This window comes from Montipora foliosa, chromosome 4 (assembly GCF_036669935.1).
Source record: "Montipora foliosa isolate CH-2021 chromosome 4, ASM3666993v2, whole genome shotgun sequence".
Taxonomy (NCBI): Eukaryota; Metazoa; Cnidaria; class Anthozoa; order Scleractinia; family Acroporidae; genus Montipora; species Montipora foliosa.
The window spans coordinates 29808035-29827631 of record NC_090872.1 but is presented as its reverse complement, the minus strand read 5'-3'; the positions used below and the strand labels follow the sequence as shown (position 1 = coordinate 29827631).

Genomic DNA, 19597 nt, shown 5'->3' with positions numbered 1-19597 from the left:
TTGAAACACACGGGAGTAAATGAGTAAATAGATGGTTGCTTCGTTGTGTTTTGGCTGCAAGTCAAAAGTACTAATCCTCATGCCAATTGCAGCCCACTTGAGGCCAAAACCATTGCGCTAGCGTGTGTTCAAAATATCCCACCAGCTACACAGGCTAAAAAGGACCTTTCAGGAGGAGCCAAGGACTTGGCAACAAGCCAGTGGTGATAACTGATTGGGACTGAATACGTTTCTAGCATACATGTAAGCTCTTCTTCAAGTCAAAGATATGGCGAAGCATTGGCCATTTTCTCTTTTCACCATGGCAATTTGACCATTATCAACTCATTTGCCTAAACCAAATTCTGTGGTGAAACAGAGTACGTAAGGGCTGGTCATTTCTACTATCATATGATTACTTTTTTCTACTGTTACTAATATTTATGTTTTTGGCTTAAGATTTACCTGATGGTGGAGCAGGTCATTTTGCTGAGACAGTAACAGAAATAAAAAGGAGGTAACATAATACTGTATGTGGGAAGATAAAAATTACAGCTCTTACAAAGACTGCCTATTAATGCATACCGCCATGGAAAAGACTGAGAGAGACAAAATATGATCAGCTTACAAAGTACCTGACATAACAGCATGAGATTATTTTGTCCTAAAAGGACTCTAGGTTGGTAGAAAATAATAATTATTTAAATCAGTGAAATAACGCACTGAAAAGCTCCTTGCTCAATGGGTGTAAGGGCTGTATTGTAAGCCGAGGTGGCAGGTCCACATTCCATTGCAATTCAGGCCATGATTTAAGTTAACGGTTCTATAACTGACCTTACTGTATACTCAAGAGAATATCACGTTTCTGATTGGTCGATTACGATAGCATAAATAGCTATAAATAGGTTATACATGTAGAGTGCAATACGGAAGTTGCCATTGAAACTTGGTGATTCATGGTCACTCGTAATGTTTTGAAAGTTCTCAATTTGCACTTGTGCCCATAAATCACGAAATGTACTCGCATTCATTTTATTTCCTATACTTACTGACCACAAAAACTAGGTTGACCAGATAATGATTTCATTGTTTTGGTATTTGGATCTTGATTTTTGGATAATCTGGCTAGTCCAGATTAGGAGCATTCGACTTGGTGCCTTCTGCTAAATTGGTCCTTCATGATGGGCTTCGTATCTAAGATATGTTACTGATATGAGATATTTCCGTTTGCTTTCCAGAAGTCCCAGTATACTTGTTGAATGTCTGACTGGTGATTTCCGAGGTGATCTTACAGGTGTGGATGCTATTGTCAAATCAGGACTGGATGTGTACGCTCACAACGTGGAGACAGTTGATAGACTTCAGTTGTAAGTTTTAGTCCCAACGAATACCTCACCCGAAAGCAACGTTTCTTTTCTTCAGTTTAGCCAATCAAATTTTACCTACTGAATTTTGAAAGATGACGTCACACGCATAGCAACTTTAGCGGGAAAATTCAGGACTAAACAACATGGCGGGTATAACGGTCTTCTTTATGAGCAAATTCATTGGCCATCGTTAGACTGAATTTGTGATTGGCCAGGACGTCTCGTAGGTCAAACTGTTGTAAAAGAACGTTGCATGCTTTTGGGTAAGCAGGCGTTTGTGTGGAGGAGATGACTACCCTCAAAACGACTGCGTGGTGGTGGGAATGAGGTCGCCAAAGGGGACATACGTTTTTTCACTTTCTGAGTTTATCTGTGGGACTATCAGAATCAACCCAAACCCCCGTGTAACTTAAGGGTGATTTGCATCTCTTTGCAAGTTAATTCATTACAAAAACAAGTAAGGCTTTGAGACATATGTGACCATATGTAGGACACTCAGCTCCCAAGGTACGGATATCAAGCAACGCTACCACCACCACCACGACAGACCTTCTTTTACCGAGCCAAACCCTTGAAACCCTTACTAGATGACAGCGTTTGCAATGAATTTCTGTTTATTTAAGACTTGTTCGTGATCCAAGAGCAAACTACCAACAATCACTAGAAGTGCTTCGACATGTAAAAAGAATCCAACCCAAGATGATAACTAAGAGTTCTTTGATGCTGGGACTTGGCGAAAAGGATGAAGAAGTCCTGCAAGCGTTAAAAGGTGCATGACAACAGTTATAAACTACTGATTAAATTAAACAGACCTTTTCTTCTTTCTCTTGTTTCTTTTTTGCCAGTGCCTCAATTCAGAACAGTAGTTCAGAAAATTATAATCAAGTCTAAGGGAGCAGAGCTGGCAGAGCAGTGAGAACACTCGCCTCCCACCAATGTGGTTCGATTCTCAGACTCGTGGTCTTTATGTGGGTTGTGTTTGTTTATTCTCTACTCTGCTCCGAGATGTTTTTCTTCGGGTACTCCGGTTTTCCCCACGCCTCAAAAACCAACGTTTGATTTCATCTCTATGTGCAGTGTTCCCAATGGGCCAGTTTTGAATTCTAACGATCGAGCATGAAATGGAGGCTAATGCGGGGAATCTTTTCACTTGCTAACCTTGTCCTCAGAGTCTATCTTCAGTTCCTTGGAGCGCTCCAAGGGAGGGAAGAAGAGAGACCCTGGGGACAAGGTAGTTCACATGTAAATTATTTCCTCTGCATCAGCCTCCATTTCATGGTAGATCAGTCTAACTGTGAGAATACGAAACTGGCCTTTTGTGCTGCCGCAGCGCTGGAAGATCTGACACTTGAATATCATCATCGTTATGATCATGACTTTTCTAGCTCAATTAGTCAGTTCATGTAGGATGGCTCTTTCATCGAGCCACCGTCAGGAGACTCTTAAGCTTGGGTCTTGAACGTTATGAGAAACGACATTTTTCTTTCCTCTCCCAATAAACTTTCACCAAAAGAAATGCGACCCAGAATTAGAGGAAGGAGATAGAAAAGTGGTCTTTTTTCTGTATTTCTCATTGCAAAGTGGGTGGAAAATATCGATATCTACCCCGTCATCCAGCATTCGCAGCGTTTGACGGCACTTTCAAAGGCCCACCTTCAACCGACAGGCTTTTCGGTCGTTTGTTTTGTTTTTGTTATGAAAATTCGCATTGCTTATCGTGACGGTCTGATTGGATGAATTTCAGTTTTAGCGGGAAAGTGTTCCACGGCACGCAAAACAATCCATGATATTCGCATTCGATCATTGACGAACAAAATAGAGAAATACGACAAACAAGTTCAAATTCAAGTTCAAGTTTATTTTTTAGGAACAAATTTAAGGTTAAATATGACATTTCCATGGCTTCATGAAAGCAACAGTACGAGGCAACTTTTTAAAGACATGTTTTGGCATGACTCATGCCATCGTTAACGTCTGCAAAAAACACAGTCTCGCATTAAACAGACGGTGGCATGAGTCATGCCGAACTGACAATGTTTAAAAAGTTGCCTCGCGAGTCTTAAAATTTATTTTAAATTTAAGGTAACAACAGACGTGTAGTGTAATGACAGAAATGAAACAGTAACAAGACATGGAATTAAGATTAAATGAAAACTCATCAATTCAAAATCCGACGAAATTTGATTGCATTATAGACAGTCAAAGAAGAAACGTTATGTAGAGCGAAAAGTAATGATGAGCTGGGCTCACTGACCACCACCGCAAAAGTTAGTCTAAACTGCGATTGGAATTAGCCTAAGTGGTCTACCTTCCGTCAGTTGAGATTTTTAATTCTATGTTCATTGGACTTTTGGGAGAAAATATTGCCCTAAAAACATAAAATTGTACAGAAAATTCATTTAAACCATATCAGCATTACAAAAACACAAATGGAAAGTTAACATGAATAACGAGACCATAAACAAAGAAATAACGTGTGACAATTAGAAAGATAGTGATTGAGGACTGTTCAAGCTAGAATGGGCAAATCTAGTGGATGATTGCAATGAAATACGACGGCAACATACTATAAGTTTATTCAGACAAAATTGAAGTATGGTGGATAGTTAAAGAATGAAACAATTACGCATGCAGTTGTTAAGGTGTTACTAAGATGCAAAAAATAAAGAAAAGAAAAAACAGGGGCACCCAACGAGAATATAGTTCAAAACCACTTAAACATAGCATTGTTAAACTTATTTTAGTATTTAAACGTTAGATATAGGCATATTTTTATCCCCTAAAAAATTTTCATCTGTTCGGATTTCCTAGCTAAAAGTCAAGTGATCCGAAAATTATAGGGATCAAAACGTACCTTTTCGAAAATGTTAGCCAGAAAAAAGGCTCCCGAAAATTCTAGGTGACCTTTTTAGGGTAAAAAATCCGTTAAAAATGAGCAATTATACCATTTTTCAGATGTTCGAAAATCCTAGGAGAGGCAGGAAAGAAAGAAATTTTACAACAAATGTTCCGAAAATTATAAATCTCAAATCGTCTTCCGAACAGATATTTTCCGAAAATTGACGTTGGGTGCCCCTGAAAAAATAGAGTTATTGGTAACAGGAGTACGCAAAGAATAGGCCTTATTCGCGGGGCGGCCATATTGGCCATAGACAATAGATTTTGTACCATTGAGCCTCGAGTTGAAATGTTTGGGAACGAGTTCCGGTTGGGCAAAACAAAAGTTTCCAATCCCTCGGGACTCAACGTGTCACTTATGTGATTAAGGCCCATTCTGAAGGAAACCAGTAAATGTCTGATATGTGAAGGAGCCTAACCCTTCCAAGTATTGCCCAAGAAAAGTGAAGTTTTAGTTTATTTTCAAATGTGTTTGCAGAATTAAGAGTATGGCGTGTTTTTTAGTGGAAAGAGGCGCATATTATGTAAAGTTATATCTAAATGTGTAAAACTGGTGTTTAACCTCATCTTTTGGTTGAATAGATCTCCGTGACGCCAACGTAGATTGTATGACATTAGGACAGTACATGCAACCAACGAGACTCCATCTCAAGGTAATGCTAACCTCGGCGAAAATAAGAATTTTAGCTTGCTGAAGGCGTTAAATTGGAATAGAAGCCTTAGAGATCGAGCTTCTTTACCTCCTTCGCAGACTCTGTTTTTGCTCGTCACAAAATCTTGCTACGTGTTGCGTGACAATCCTAAAATGTTTTCTTGAGTCTTGAAGCTTTTGGAACTGAGCGAATAAAAACAATTTACGCATGAATTTGAGTATGATTTGTAGGTTTATCCATTGATCTGTAAAAAAAACCCTAAGCAAATCGAGTTCTGAGGGTGCATCTTGATTGACTTCAGCTTAATTGAGGATGATTGTTTTGATAAACTCAGCAGTGCTGTAATCTCAATCACCTGTTTTCAACTGTTAATGTTTTCCATATGTCTTCCTTAATTTCTGTTTTCTTTCATTATTCCCTTTGTGCTTTTTCCATAGAGGGTTGTGGTATTCTTTTGATGATGTTATTGAACTGCATGTGATACTAACATATTTTTAGTGATGAAATGGTATATGTAATGAATCATATATGAACTGCGGATATGAAATCAAGTGAAGCTATGATCTTCGCAGTTATGAGAGCAATTTTTGCAATTGCGTAGAGAAGCCTGAAAAATTCAGGACTTCAACGGGGTTTGAACCCGTGACCTCGTGATTCCGGTGCGACGCTCTAATGGTCCCGTGAGGAAATCCTCAAGCTTCTCTACGCAATTGCAAAAATTGCTCTCATAACTGCGATGATCATAGCTTCACTTGATACTTTTAGTGTTGGGTTTGTTATTGTCTTTATCACATCCGAGGCAAAATTACTGAATGCTGATTGGCTGAGACGGAGGGCATTTTTTCTTAATCACGAGGACACTTTTGGTAATCAAGAGGGCATGATTACTTGTTCCTGATTGGTTAACAGTTGCTTATCCACAGCAAGCAAAGTTACAAGAGAATCTTCTTCCAAATTCGGACTCTTTTTGTCCACATATCAAATACATTTTAAGCGCTATTTCTGTAGACAGCAACGATTTATTGAATTGTACTTTAAACAAATGAAAGCGTGTTAAGATGATTGTCATTTGTCGCAGCATTGAGAACTTGCCTCTGTAATTTTACACGTTATGTGATAAACATGTAATTGCAATATGCCCTAGTTCAATTAAGGATTAATTTCGCTTGTATTTTCAGAGTTTTTGAAATTGCACTCGTCGCTTCGCGACGAGGGCAATTTTGTTAAAACACGCGTGAAATTAATCCTTAATTGGCCTTGGGCCCATGTGTTTAAATATACTAACTGTCTTCCTTCGTTTTTCATTCGTGCAGGTTACGGAGTATATAACTCCTGAAAAGTTTAAACATTGGGAGACTGTTGGAAATGAACTCGGCTTTGCTTACACGGCTAGCGGACCGCTCGTTCGTTCGTCGTACAAAGCCGGTGAGTGTAGCTGAATTTCTTATTTTCCCGCTATCACCCACTTGAAGTGCCGATGAAGTGAAAGTTTAAGACCTTTTAAATGATGAAGAATTAGAATACTTTCTTTCGTTCCAGAGATATTCAAGTTTTTGTTAAAAAATTGAGGACGTCACAAACATTACAAATGACTATAATAAATCACAAAATTGAGGTATTGGATAGGTGTTGTTGAAACTTGGGAGCAGTAATCTCTATCAGGTAAGGCACAAAGTGATACCCTCTATGTTGTTGCCATGCCAACCATTTTTTTGCTGCAGGGTCTATTTAACGCAGGATTTATTTTGTCGTTTATTTTCGTAATAAGACGTGTTGACTCTCGGTAAGCTTATGCAGAGATGTAAAGCATTATGGGCAGCACATGGCTTTGACGTCTGACCATCTGCCTCTACTTATCTGTTCAAAATCCAAGATCTTTGGTTCATCGCAGAGAGGAACTGGAAACGAGAGTGTTGCCATGGCAACATCTTAATGGTGTCTCTTTGTACCTTTATATCTGATGTACATTACTGGTGCCCTGTCATTCTTTTGAGCGGAAGCTTCTTTACAAGAGCATCATGATTTTACTTCTGCGTCTCAGGTATCCTAACAAATAAAAACTGACAAAGTAAAATTAAGTTTAAAGTAAGCCATGCATTTCAGCACTGAAATAATGTCACGAAACTCGCTAGCGTCAGAATTGTTCTATTTCTCTTGCTGAATAGCCGAACCGTAAAAATTCTACTCCGGTGATTCTCCAATGTCTAAATCACTCGACTGCAAAAAGATAAAAGATAATTTTAGCGGTTTCACCTGTTAAAATCACCCGGTAAACCACACGACGATCAGGCTAACGGTGATGTTTCTTGTTTTCAACAGAAATAGTTGACCAATTATAAAAATAGTTGACCAATTGGAATACGCTATTCGAAATTCAAAACGATAACAAGCGATCGCGTTACGTCTAGGGTGAAAATGGGCCTTTAACTTCATGTTAACTTACATCAACGTTTCTTATGACACGTTTGTCCGTTCTCCAAAAAAACTGACAAACAATTATATATTTTTTTTCCATAGGGGAATTCTTCTTGACAAACTTATTAAAAGCTCGGAGTGGAAGCGAGGCAAGGGATGTATGAAAGCTGGAAATAGTAGCGATTAATGTGGTGGAGCAACAACCAGTTGCGAAATTCTTGGAACATTCTGAATGAACAACAACTCTTTATCACTTGAAATCGCTGCTAGTTACAACTTGGGAAGTACAGTTCCCTTCAAGCTTTTCGTTCAAACAGTCGGGACATTCTTTGGTATAATCTTTCTTTTTTTTTTTTCATAGTTGAGTGAGGAGAAGTGGAAAGCCAAAGATCTTGAAGAACTAATGAAAAAGTCAAATTAGGTTCAGTAAGGCAAGATCATGTCGACCTTATTGTGTCTGCTGGTTGGCATGCGCCCGCGATTTCAATAAATCGTGCGAAAGCTGTTTAGGATAGATAACGAGCAGTCCATCCTTCGCCGCTTAGTTAGTCGAGCGCGAGATAGGCACGAGAAAAAATGGCCAGCCGTGCGAAATGTGGAGCGGGGCCATTTTTGCTCGACTAACGAAGTGACGAAAGAGGAATTGCTCGTAGTCTATGTTTAGAAAGTTTGCCTGTCCTGGAAAGGACAGGCAAACTTTCTAAACATAGACTACTGAACAGCTGAAGGGAAACGAAAACAGGTTTAACGTTTTTGCAATTCTTGCCTCGAGGCGTTTTGTCCCGTTCCCAACACATGGAATTACACGTTTTTTGTAAATACTCAATTACCAATGGCTTCACAAGATGGCGACTGTTTGCTTGGAATGAAATCAATTGAATCTATTTTTACTGCATTCATAACTCAATTTGAAAAAAAAGTAATACAAGTAATTCAGCCACCAGTGGGAAAGGATACCCTGAGGAGGGATTGTAGAAAGGAACAATCAAGCTAATCCTTCCGTTATTAATTAAATTGTTTTTCGGACACTGAACTTTTCATCTAAAAGAACTGGTTAAGGGCTGTAATCTCCTTTCAGTAAAATCCTTGCACAGGATAGGGAAGACACATACCGCCGATTCATTGGCACGTTGTAAGGGGGCTGAGTGACAAATCAGATCTGCCATCGAATATCCATGGCGCTATTAGTTAGTTTTGTTCTTTATTTTTCATGTAAATAAAGGAGGAGGCGTAGCTCAGTTGGTTAGCGCGCGGCTTTCGGAGCAAGAGGTCCCCAGTTCGATCCTCGGTGACTTGAACGTCTGTTTCGACGTTCCTCTGATCCGTGTAGCTATAGCTTTAAATACCCGTAAATGAAGTATTGACAGAGGGAGGAGGTGGGGAACCGTCGGCCTTCATTGATACCAGCCCGGTCGTAGCTGAAGGAACTACCGACGTTTACCTTTACCTTTACAAATTTTCTCTGTAAAGCCTTCGCATTCACTTTGAAAATGAAACTCTGAAATGGTACGTTCTTGAAGGGCTAGGTTCTCATTGCGTTCGACGAACGACAACGCAATCGTGTCAGTTTTGCGTGATGCATATGTACCTTGGGTATCGATCGTGATGCCATACAATAGACCGTTTTAGAATTCTCACGGCTGGACTGGATGTAGCATGAAATGGAGGCTAATGCGGGCAAATCTTGTCAAATGTAAATTAACTTCCCGCATTCGCCTCCATTTCATGCTAGATCCAGTCCAACCGTTAGAATACGAAACTGGCCCATTTCAGCGTTTGGACGCCATTTTTGGCACGCATTGCCTCGATCTCATGTAATTATCAATCTGTTGTACCTCGACACTAGGTTAACATCGCAAGCTGTAACAAGAGATTACAGACTTATTTTCCGTATTCCATGTGCTTTGTGGCTCGACTGTTCTTTTTTTGCTCGGCCGCTAAACGAGGTCGAAGGCGACTCACAAATCCTTAATTATTGCTAGTCAGTATAAAGATGTTGACGATGATGATGATTTCACTGAGGATCGATGACACTTGTTGAAAGGAGAGACTTCAACTAACAGTTCCAGGAGTATTGAGAGTTGCCAACTTTTATCAAGTATATATACATCTTATTCGATGGTTTAACATATAATACGTACGGATATTTTGCGAGTTGCATAGTATTTTTCCGAGCATCGAAGGGGCGAGGAAAAATACGACCAATGAGCAAAATGTCCGCGTGTATTTAACAATTATTCCGCGTTGGATATGAGATGATAGATAGCCAACGAGGCGCGTAGCGCCGAGTTGGCTATAATCATCTCATATCCAACAAGCGCGAGTGGAATAATTGTTTTTATTAAAAACGTCCCCAAAATATAGAAAACTAGACTACAATAAAAATAAAAAGGCCCAAAAAATCACGCATATGCTTGCCGTGTTTGTAGATCATGGTATAATGGCTCATAACCCATGATGGCTTAGCCAATCAAAACTCTCGAATTGAAGAAATGTTTTTGTGAGCCTGCGTGTGTCTGACAACAAGGTATTACACAACATCGCATCAGTTCTCATCAAGTTTTTTTCGATTTCGCTCGGATTTGCTCGCTTTTTCCGCTCGTATTTCGTACTTCCAAATTTTTGGAGTTGAAGGAATTTAATAAAACAATTATTCCATTCGCGCTTGTTGGATATGAGACTGGTTATAGCCAACTCGGCGCTACGCGCCTCGTTGGCTATTTACCATCTCATATCCAACGCGCGCTTATGGAATAATTGTTAATTAAACCATCGAATAAGAGATTTATCATTCCACTACAAAAAAAGGTGTTATTTTGCTTCAATTTTATTTGGTAAGAGTATTTTAAAAAAAATGCATCATCTGTCCTTCAGGGCACGCGCGAACGATGTAAGCAGCACAAAAAGCCAGCCAAAGACTTTATTTGATTGGATAAACAAAATGACGAGTGGCAAGCGATGACAAGCTAAATTCTCAGGCTTTGCATCTTGTTGAAAACAATTTCTTTCGTTGAAAAACTCCCGTCCCGTCCGTATTTGCTCTAATCTAAACCGGTCAAACCTGGACGCTACAGTGTATTACTGTCTCATATTTTGCGCGTCCTCTTGACCAAATATGGAAAAATGGCGTAATAGTGGAATAATAAGATAGCTTATTTGATTTTACTGCATTCTGCGTGGGGTTCCCTTTTGAGCGTCACATTAAAGTGGCTCTCTCTTGCCGGAAGTGCATGGATAGATTTTTCTCTGTCTACCCATTCCAAGGAAGGGAAGAAGAGAGACCCTGGGGACGAGGTTGCCCCCAACGCAATTGTACGTGTTTTAAACGGGAGCCTCCGCAACGTCCACTTATCTCTCAAGATGGTGATGTCATTTTAATTTATTAAAAATAGAGCCTATTCTTGTAAATCGAGCCTCAGATATGATTTCCCGGTCATCGATCATTTCCATTCATCAACATGACGTCTTGTCACTAACAGAGTTATCGATAACACTTGGTTTGTTTTTAATCATCCTACAGACTTTCGAAATCGGTTTAACTTCGTGGGGTTGACAAAAACTACCATGTTGTTTGATAAGGGTGATTCACACTGTTGTATTCGCACAGTTGTCTGTGTGATATCCGTCCTCATTTTTACCGCGTTTGTTGTCAGAATGGAGCTGAAAATGTCGCTTTTCGAGAAGAGATTACACAGGCTCGAAGAACAGAAAGTAAACTGCTGTCATAAAGGTAACATTGCTGTCATTTTTCTTCCATTTCATTCCAGGTATGGAGCTGAAATTGTAACTTGGGAATTGCCCTTCGTTTTGTGAGCAGCAGAAACCAATATGATACCTCAGGGAATGAAGGGGAGAGTTGTGTTGTGGTAGCCTAGTCAATTTCAATGTGAACTCAAGGACTTTTAAGTGGATAGACAACACCCCACTGCGTTAATACAAGGGCGTAGGCAGGGGGTGGGGGGGTCCTGGGGTGCCCGTGACCCCCCCTTTGTAAGCCGTTTTTTACTCAAACAACCTACAACATTCAGGTTGCGAAAACGCGAGTACACTCTGTTTGACAGTGTGACCCCCCCTTTGAAAAATCCTGGCTACGCCCATGTAATATGAACGAGTAAACTAGTAATCCTATGTTCCCGTTGGATAAAGTCTGAAAAATAGTTGAAGGCCTTTGATTTTACCGACACCACAACCTATGGGTTGAGATCCCATTAAAATTCTCGAAATTGAATGAGTGGCGTATGTGGGTGTGACAACCAATTCTTAACGTTGTAAACTCATTCCCCGCAGTTCACGTCTGATATCTCTCGTGTGCTCATGCCAATATAAAAAGGAATTCAGCAAATATTTCACGGCTTCTTTTGGTACCACAGACGTCAAGGTCACCAGTTAAGATCGTTTTCACGCAATTACATGTGTTCGTGGCGCTCTTGGCAGATGGACCCTTGTTGATCTGGTTTAATAATGAAGTCATTCCTATCGTGTGGTCATGGCTATGTGATTACAGATCAATTTTATCCTGACTTTTATTGAAATGAAATTGAAAAAAAAAAAAGTTTCCTAGGAGTGGAATTACAATTTGACACAAGTTCTGAAACTTTCTTGTTTTTTTTTTTTTTTTAACATGTTGACACTTACCCGGAAACGTTAGCTACCGTGTTAAGCCGTAATGAAATAATTGTTATGCTCAAAATGTTCTTGAAGTTTCCCACCTAACAGATAGAGAAGCAAATGAATACAGCTGTCCAGGTGCGGTGATCGATGGAAAAAAAACCCGCAAAATTGCCCGCGGTAACCCCGGAAGAAATCGGCGATAGTTTTCAACTATAGCTTTTTGATTCGCTTTTAGTAATGAAAAGAGCAAGCATAAACGGAAGCACAAGAGATTCGTGTCGAGTGAAAACGAACCATAACGCAAAGCACAAGCACACGACGCAGAGACAAAGGTTCATTAGTTCCATGTTTTCTTTTACAACGCAGCGCTCCGAGTAGAATCTGGAACGGGTCTGTTTCATTGAGCGAACATCACAGCTTGCGTTGTGCTTGCGTAACGTCCCGTTTCCACACATATTGACCTACGTGCTTGCGCATGTGCTTATGCTCGCTTCAAACCCGTTTTACGGTGAAATAAGCGCTCTTGTACTTGCGTGAAATTGTTACCTTACTGGGATCACATTATGTACGAATTTTGCGATTTTATACCCAGCTAATCTCCTCCGCTCACCTTTAATCTCACGCCGGTTTAAATTTAAACTGTATCAAATCCGGACGAGAGGTTTTTGTTTTAACGCGTTTTCTGGGCCAGTAACTTCGTTCTTTTTTCCACCCGCCTTCCCCCACTTCTTATCCTGCACCCATCACACTGAGCAAGATTCCTGCATCTACTCTGCAGTCAATTACAAACGACTTTTCTTCTTGTAGAAATGAGATCAAACAAATTACCCGGAGACCGCAGTATTCGATCGCTGTCAAACCGAAATTAAAAAACGCCTGAAATTCAAGAAGAAATAGCAAACTCTGTCATCTACGCGATCAAAACGTTCTGTGTCTCTGAAGACAACTCAAAAATGTGCATGAAAGGCGACCCTGGAGAGGCAGGAGCTCAGGGAGTGAAGGGTGATGAAGGTCCTCAAGGGCCCAAGGGAGACCCAGGAATACCCGGCCAACAAGGACCACAAGGAACCACGGGAATGAAGGGCCAGAAGGAAGAAAAGTGTACAGGCTGTGGAAAAGAAGTGTTGAATGAACAACCAGATACTCGAGTAGTTCAGAAAACGGTAATCAGCGCACCAGGGATTCTTGTGGCACCTTCTGTACAGACGGTATCAGAGAACAAGACGGCCAAATTCACTTGTTCCACACGTGGGTATAACTCAGCCGGGGTGAAGTGGAGAAGGCTCGGAAAGGCATTGCCGGGAGAGAGAGTTTTGTAGAGTTTGGAGTGTTGAAGATTAAGCGAGTGGCTTTGTCTGATAGCGGCTTGTACATGTGCACTGTGATAGTACCGTTGGGAGTAGCTCAGGTGACGGTTAGACTGCGAGTTCAAGGTAAGTTTATTAGAAGGAACTAGATGCCAATCAAGCATGCACATCACGTTTTACCGTGCACATTAATGTGTACTCGTAAACAGCTGTTTTGATCGTCGTACTGTAGATTGGCTTCTAGTGCATAATGTACCATAAGATCAATTGACTAAAAAAGAGGTAGTGTTATTTTAAAAGGGAAACAACATATGAACAAGCTGCAAGTAAGCTCACGAAAAGTAATCTAATAGGTGGACCGACCTGCCCAGTCCAACCAACAGTCATTTGGTGGGATTTATCGTCCTTACTCATCCCTAGCCGTCCTTTAGCGTCCTTACTCATCCCTAGCCGTCCCTTAGCGTCCTTACTCATCCCTAGCCGTCCTTTAATGTCCTTACTCATCCCTAGCCGTCCTTTAATGTCCTTACTCATCCCTAGCCGTCCTTTAGCGTCCTTACTCATCCCTAGCCGTGCTTTAGCGTCCTTACTCATCCCTAGCCGTCCTTTAGCGTCCTTACACATCCCTAGCCGTCCTTTAGCGTCCATACTCTTCCCTAGCCGTCCTTTAGCGTCGTTACTCATCCCTAGCCGTCCTTTAGCGTCCTTACACATCCCTAACCGTCCTTTAGCCTCCTTGCTCATCCCTAGCCGTCCTTTAGCATCCTTACTCATCCCTAGCCGTCCTTTAGCGTCCTTACTCTTCCCTAGCCGTCCTTTAGCGTCCTTACTCATCCCTAGCCGTCCTTTAGCGTCCTTACTCTTCCCTAGCCGTCCTTTAGCATCCTTACTCATCCCTAGCCGTCCTTTAGCGTCCTTACTCATCCCTAGCCGTCCTTTAGCATCCTTACTCATCCCTAGACGTCCTTTAGCGTCCTTACTCTTCCCTAACCGTCCTTTAGCGTCCTTACTCTTCCCTAGCCGTCCTTTAGCGTCCTTACTCATCCCTAGCCGTCCTTTAGCGTCCTTCCTCATCCCTAGCCGTCCTTTAGCGTCCTTACACTTCCCTAGCCGTCCTTTAGCGTCCTTACTCATCCCTAGCCGTCCTTTAGCGTCCTTACTCTTCCCTAGCCGTCATTTAGCGTCCTTACACATCCCTAACCGTCCTTTAGCCTCCTTGCTCATCCCTAGCCGTCCTTTAGCATCCTTACTCATCCCTAGCCGTCCTTTAGCGTCCTTACTCTTCCCTAGCCGTCCTTTAGCGTCCTTACTCATCCCTAGCCGTCCTTTAGCGTCCTTACTCTTCCCTAACCGTCCTTTAGCGTCCTTACTCTTCCCTAGCCGTCCTTTAGCGTCCTTACTCATCCCTAGCCGTCCTTTAGCATCCTTACTCATCCCTAGCCGTCCTTTAGCGTCCTTACTCTTCCCTAGCCATCCCTTAGCGTCCTTGCTCATCCCTAGCCGTCCTTTAGCGTCCTTACTCTTCCCTAGCCGTCATTTAGCGTCCTTACACATCCCTAGCCGTCCTTTAGCGTCCTTGCTCATCCCTAGCCGTCCTTTAGCGTCCTTACTCTTTCCTAGCCGTCCTTTAGCGTCCTTACTCATCTTCAGCCGTCCTTTAATGTCCTTACTCATCCCTAGCCGTCCTTTAGCGTCCTTACTCTTCCCTAGCCGTCCTTTAGCGTCCTTACACATCCCTAGTCGTCCTTTATCGTCCTTACTCATCCCTAGCCGTCCTTTAGCATCCTTACTCATCCCTAGTCGTCCTTTAGCGTCCTTACTCTTCCCTAGCCGTCCTTTAGCGTCCTTACTCATCCCTAGCCGTCCTTTAGCGTCCTTACTCTTCCCTAGCCGTCCTTTAGCGTCCTTACAAATCCCTAGCCGTCCTTTAGCGTCCTTGCTCATCCCTAGCCGTCCCTTAGCGTCCTTGCTCATCCCTAGCCGTCCTTTAGCGTCCTTACTCTTCCCTAGCCGTCTTTTAGCGTCCTTACACATCCCTAGCCGTCCTTTAGCGTCCTTGCTCATCCCTAGCCGTCCTTTAGCGTCCTTACTCTTTCCTACCCGTCCTTTAGCGTCCTTACTCATCTTCAGCCGTCCTTTAATGTCCTTACTCATCCCTAGCCGTCCTTTAGCGTCCTTACTCTTCCCTAGCCGTCCTTTAGCGTCCTTACACATCCCTAGTCGTCCTTTAGCGTCCTTACTCATCCCTAGCCGTCCTTTAGCGTCGTTACTCATCCCTAGCTGTCCTTTAATGTCCTTACTCATCCCTAGCCGTCCCTTAGCGTCCTTACTCATCCCTAGCCGTCCTTTAGCGTCCTTACTCTTCCCTAGCCGTCCTTTAGCGTCCTTGTTCATCCCTAGCCGTCCTTTAGCGTCCTTACTCTTTCCTAGCCGTCCTTTAGCGTCCTTACACATCCCTACCTGTCCTTTAGCGTCCTTACTCATCTTCAGCCGTCCTTTAATGTCCTTACTCATCCCTAGCCGTCCTTTAGCGTCCTTACTCATCCCTAGCCGTCCTTTAGCGTCCTTACTCATCCCTAGCCGTCCTTTAGCGTTCCTACACATCCCTAGCCGTCCTTTAGCGTCCTTACTCATCCCTAGCCGTCCATTTACATACAGAGGAATAAAAGTTAAAAAACCGAGAAATCTGACGCATTTTTAGACATATATATATATGGCAACCCAGTAATTAATGATTTATACGAACTTTGCCACTTTATCCTCGAAAAGGTTCGGTGGTAACGGGAACAGTGTGAGCTGGCCATTCACTCAATAGATGTATTACGCCTGGAGGCTTTCACGTGGGATGCGTTGATCGATGAGTAGCTGACGACAGTAATAGTGTTTATACGACCGAAGAAACTTAAACAAAAAGGCTTCTGGCAACACTCAGTACGAGTCATCCCTTTGGTCTAACGCGCGCTTCTTTCGATGAGAGTAATATGAAAAACTGTCAGTATAAGAGGAAAGTTTATAAAACGAAGATTGCAAAGAGATAATTTTTTTGGTTGTATTTGATAGATTAGGGTTTAGAAAGCTGCAAAACCCAATATCGCCACTATAAGTGAATTAAAAACTCTCATGTCAGTTAATACAACCATCCAATCTGCAGAATGTCAATCAGGGGCCGGTTGCTCAAAGCCTGGTTAGCGCTAACCGTTGGTTAAGAGGTATCAAAACCTATAGGTTTCCATGGTATTTAATCCTGGTTCGCGTTAACCATGCTTCGAGCAACCCGGGCCAGGCCGTGACAGTATTCCCTTTGTTTTGTGGGAAAACTCTTCTAATAGTTAAACAATAGACATTCCCATTGGTCACGTCAACAAATAACACGTCATGGAAAAGGTGTTTGGAATCTGAACAAAAGAAGACAAAATCTAACTAAGGATGAGTAAGGACACTAAAGGGCGGCAACGGATGTGTAAGGACGCTAAAGGACGGCTAGAGATGTGTAAGGATGCTAAAGGACGGCTAGGGATGTGTAAGAATGCTAAAGGACGGCTAGGGATGTGTAAGGATGCTAAAGGACGGCTAGGGATGTGTAAGGATGCTAAAGGACGGCTAGGGGTGTGTAAGGACGGTAAAGGACGGGTAGGGATGTGTAAGGACGCTAAAGAACGGCTACCAAAGGACGGCTAGGGATGTGTAAGGACGCTAAAGGACGGGTAAGGATGTGTAAGGACGCTAAAGAACGGCTACCAAAGGACGGCTAGGGATGTGTAAGGACGCTAATGGACTGGTAAGGATGTGTAAGGACGCTAAAGGACGGCTAGGGATGTGTTAGGACGGTAAAGGACGGGTAGGGATGTGTAAGGATGCTAAAGAACGGCTATCAAAGGACGGCTAGGGATGTGTAAGGACGGTAAAGGACGGGTAGGGATGTGTAAGGATGCTAAAGAACGGCTACCAAAGGACGGCTAGGGATGTGTAAGGACGCTAAAGGACGGCTAGGGATGTGTAAGGACGCTAAAGGACGGCTAGGGATGAGTAAGGACGCTAAAGGACGGCTAGGGATGTGTAAGGATGTTAAAGGACCGCTAGGGATGAGTAAGGACGCTAAAGGACGGCTAGGGATGTGTAAGGACGCTAATGGACGGTTAGAGGACTTGAGGAACGGTACATTATAGGGTATCATATATAAAGTATCTACCACCCCCAGTACCTGGTCGGCTGACCTCGATGAGCTCCAAACTTGAGCCCACGATATGGTCACGTGATCCTAGTCACATTGGCATATATGGAGGGGTGGACGGTCGTACGGTGACCAAAACCAAATTTTCTCGCACAGATGGGTTACTATATTTTTTTACCCATGGTGCTCCGCGCGTGCGACTTCGGCGCGGAGCTCCGCTATTGTATCTGCTGCGCACCAACTGTTTGCAGACTTCAAGTCACATCGTTATTTTCTGATTACGATCTCCAGCATCAGCTCGCTTGGTCCTTGATCCAGGACCGACTTTTGTAAAGAAAGGGAAGAACGTTACTCTGCCAACCTGTCACGTGACAGGCTTTCCACTGCCAGTGGTCTCGTGGACTAAGGTTCTTGGGAAACTGCCACGAGAGCGCATGTTCGTCAAAGGACAGAGTTTGACAATAGTGCGTGTTAAAAAAGAGGATGCGGGAACTTATATCTGCAAAGCATCTAGCCCAGTTGGATCATTACGAGTGGCTACTCACCTTTTGGTAACAGTGGCGCCCAGGTTTACAGTTAAACCACTTCCTCTGATTGAAAAGTTTGAGGGGACCTCGGTAAGAGCTCTGGTTTGCGTGACGCAATCGGAAAAAATTGTATAAGAAATAACTCAATGAACAATATTGCAGAATATTTGTTCTCGTTTTGAGCTTTTTCTTTTCATTAACTTACAGAGTTGGATAACAATTTACAGTTATTCGACTCGTGCATATTTCGATTTGCACAGCTACTACCCTACTTCTTCTACTACTACTATTACTACCACGACCACGACCACGACCACGACCACGACCACGACTACGACTACTGCTACTGCTATGATGGTAATAATAATAACTGTATTTTTTAGCACTGGAGCACTAATTGGGGACACTGTACAGGAATCAAATCAAAGCAAATCAACTCATATAAAATCGTTGGTTAGTTTTGGAGAAGAGGGGAAAATTTTAGTACTCGGAGAAAATCCTCTATACGATAATTTGATATTTAGCGCCAACTTTGATTAGATCAACGACTTTCTAACATTGCAGCCATAATTTTCTGAATCCTTGTAGTTTGAGTCATGACTTCCTGTTTATTTTTTAGCTATATATTCAATCATCCTAGGTCACAGTGAATTGCTCTGCCGCCGGTGATCCGAAACCGGTAATCACCTGGGAACCTATTTGTGCGGAAAGGCTGCCAAGGAAAAGATCGGACACGACAGAACGGAGCTTGACCATCCGAAACGTGACTCCTGACGATCAGGGCAAGTACGCATGCGTTGCAAGCAGTTCCCTTTTCCGCTCGCGAACAGAATTTGATCTACGAGTGAAGACAGGTTCGTTTAAGAGTTTTATTTATCAGTGCTATAGAATGGGTAGTTGGCGGCAAACAATGAAAACTCTGCAAACGAAACTGATAGCCCTGGGTAGAGGAGGGAACTGGGGAAACAAATGTGTACGATTCGAAAGTGAATAGAGTGAGACACGTATCTTTTGTTTCATTCTAGCACGTGACTGTTCCACTTTGTATTCATCGGGTGAAGTGTCCAGCGGCTTGTACACGATCAACCCAGACGGCCAATCTTCGTTCCAGGTCTTTTGTGATATGAACACAGACGGTGGTGGATGGACTGTGATACAAAGGAGACTGGACGGCAGTACTAACTTCTTCCGCGACTGGGATACCTACAAAAATGGCTTTGGGGAACTTGCTCGTGAATTTTGGCTCGGAAACGACAAAATAAGTCGTCTTACACAAGCCATGCATGCTGATTTGCTCGTCAAGTTGTCAGACTGGGAAGGAGCGACAGCCTACGCCAAATATGGAGTTTTCCGAGTCGCAGACGAGACGTTTAAATACGAACTTGAAGTCGGTTCTTACTCGGGAAATGCTGGAGACTCGCTATTATATCACAATGCATCATACTTTAACAATATGGACAGGGACAACGATAACAGAAGAGAAGGTAACTGCGCTGTCAAGAGTGTTGGTGCGTGGTGGTATAACAGCTGTCACGACTCTAATTTAAACGGACAATACATGGGTGCTGGAAAGACAGACACCAAGGGAATGGTTTGGTATTATTGGAAGAACAACGAACAGGTGTTGAAAACCACACAGATGATGCTTCGACCCAAATCGTTCGGCTAA

General features: G+C 42.5%; 2 protein-coding genes across 2 annotated transcripts in view; both read left to right on the top strand.

The window, feature by feature from the left end:
• LOC138000566 (lipoyl synthase, mitochondrial-like) overlaps positions 1-8345 on the top strand; it is a 12627-nt gene extending 4282 nt beyond the window's left edge. The window contains exons 6-11 of the mRNA XM_068847065.1: positions 439-496; positions 1218-1346; positions 1970-2115; positions 4827-4897; positions 6211-6322; positions 7415-8345. Coding sequence (XP_068703166.1) covers positions 439-496; positions 1218-1346; positions 1970-2115; positions 4827-4897; positions 6211-6322; positions 7415-7476 — 578 coding nt within the window. The 3' untranslated portion in view covers positions 7477-8345. The remainder of the gene's footprint in view (positions 1-438; positions 497-1217; positions 1347-1969; positions 2116-4826; positions 4898-6210; positions 6323-7414) is intronic.
• Positions 8346-17835: 9490 nt separating this feature from the next.
• Positions 17836-19597, top strand: LOC138001186 (ficolin-2-like). The gene is made up of 3 exons (XM_068847840.1): positions 17836-18018; positions 18569-18782; positions 18954-19597. Exons 1-3 carry the CDS (start codon positions 17836-17838, stop codon positions 19595-19597), a joined length of 1041 nt encoding a protein of 346 aa, XP_068703941.1.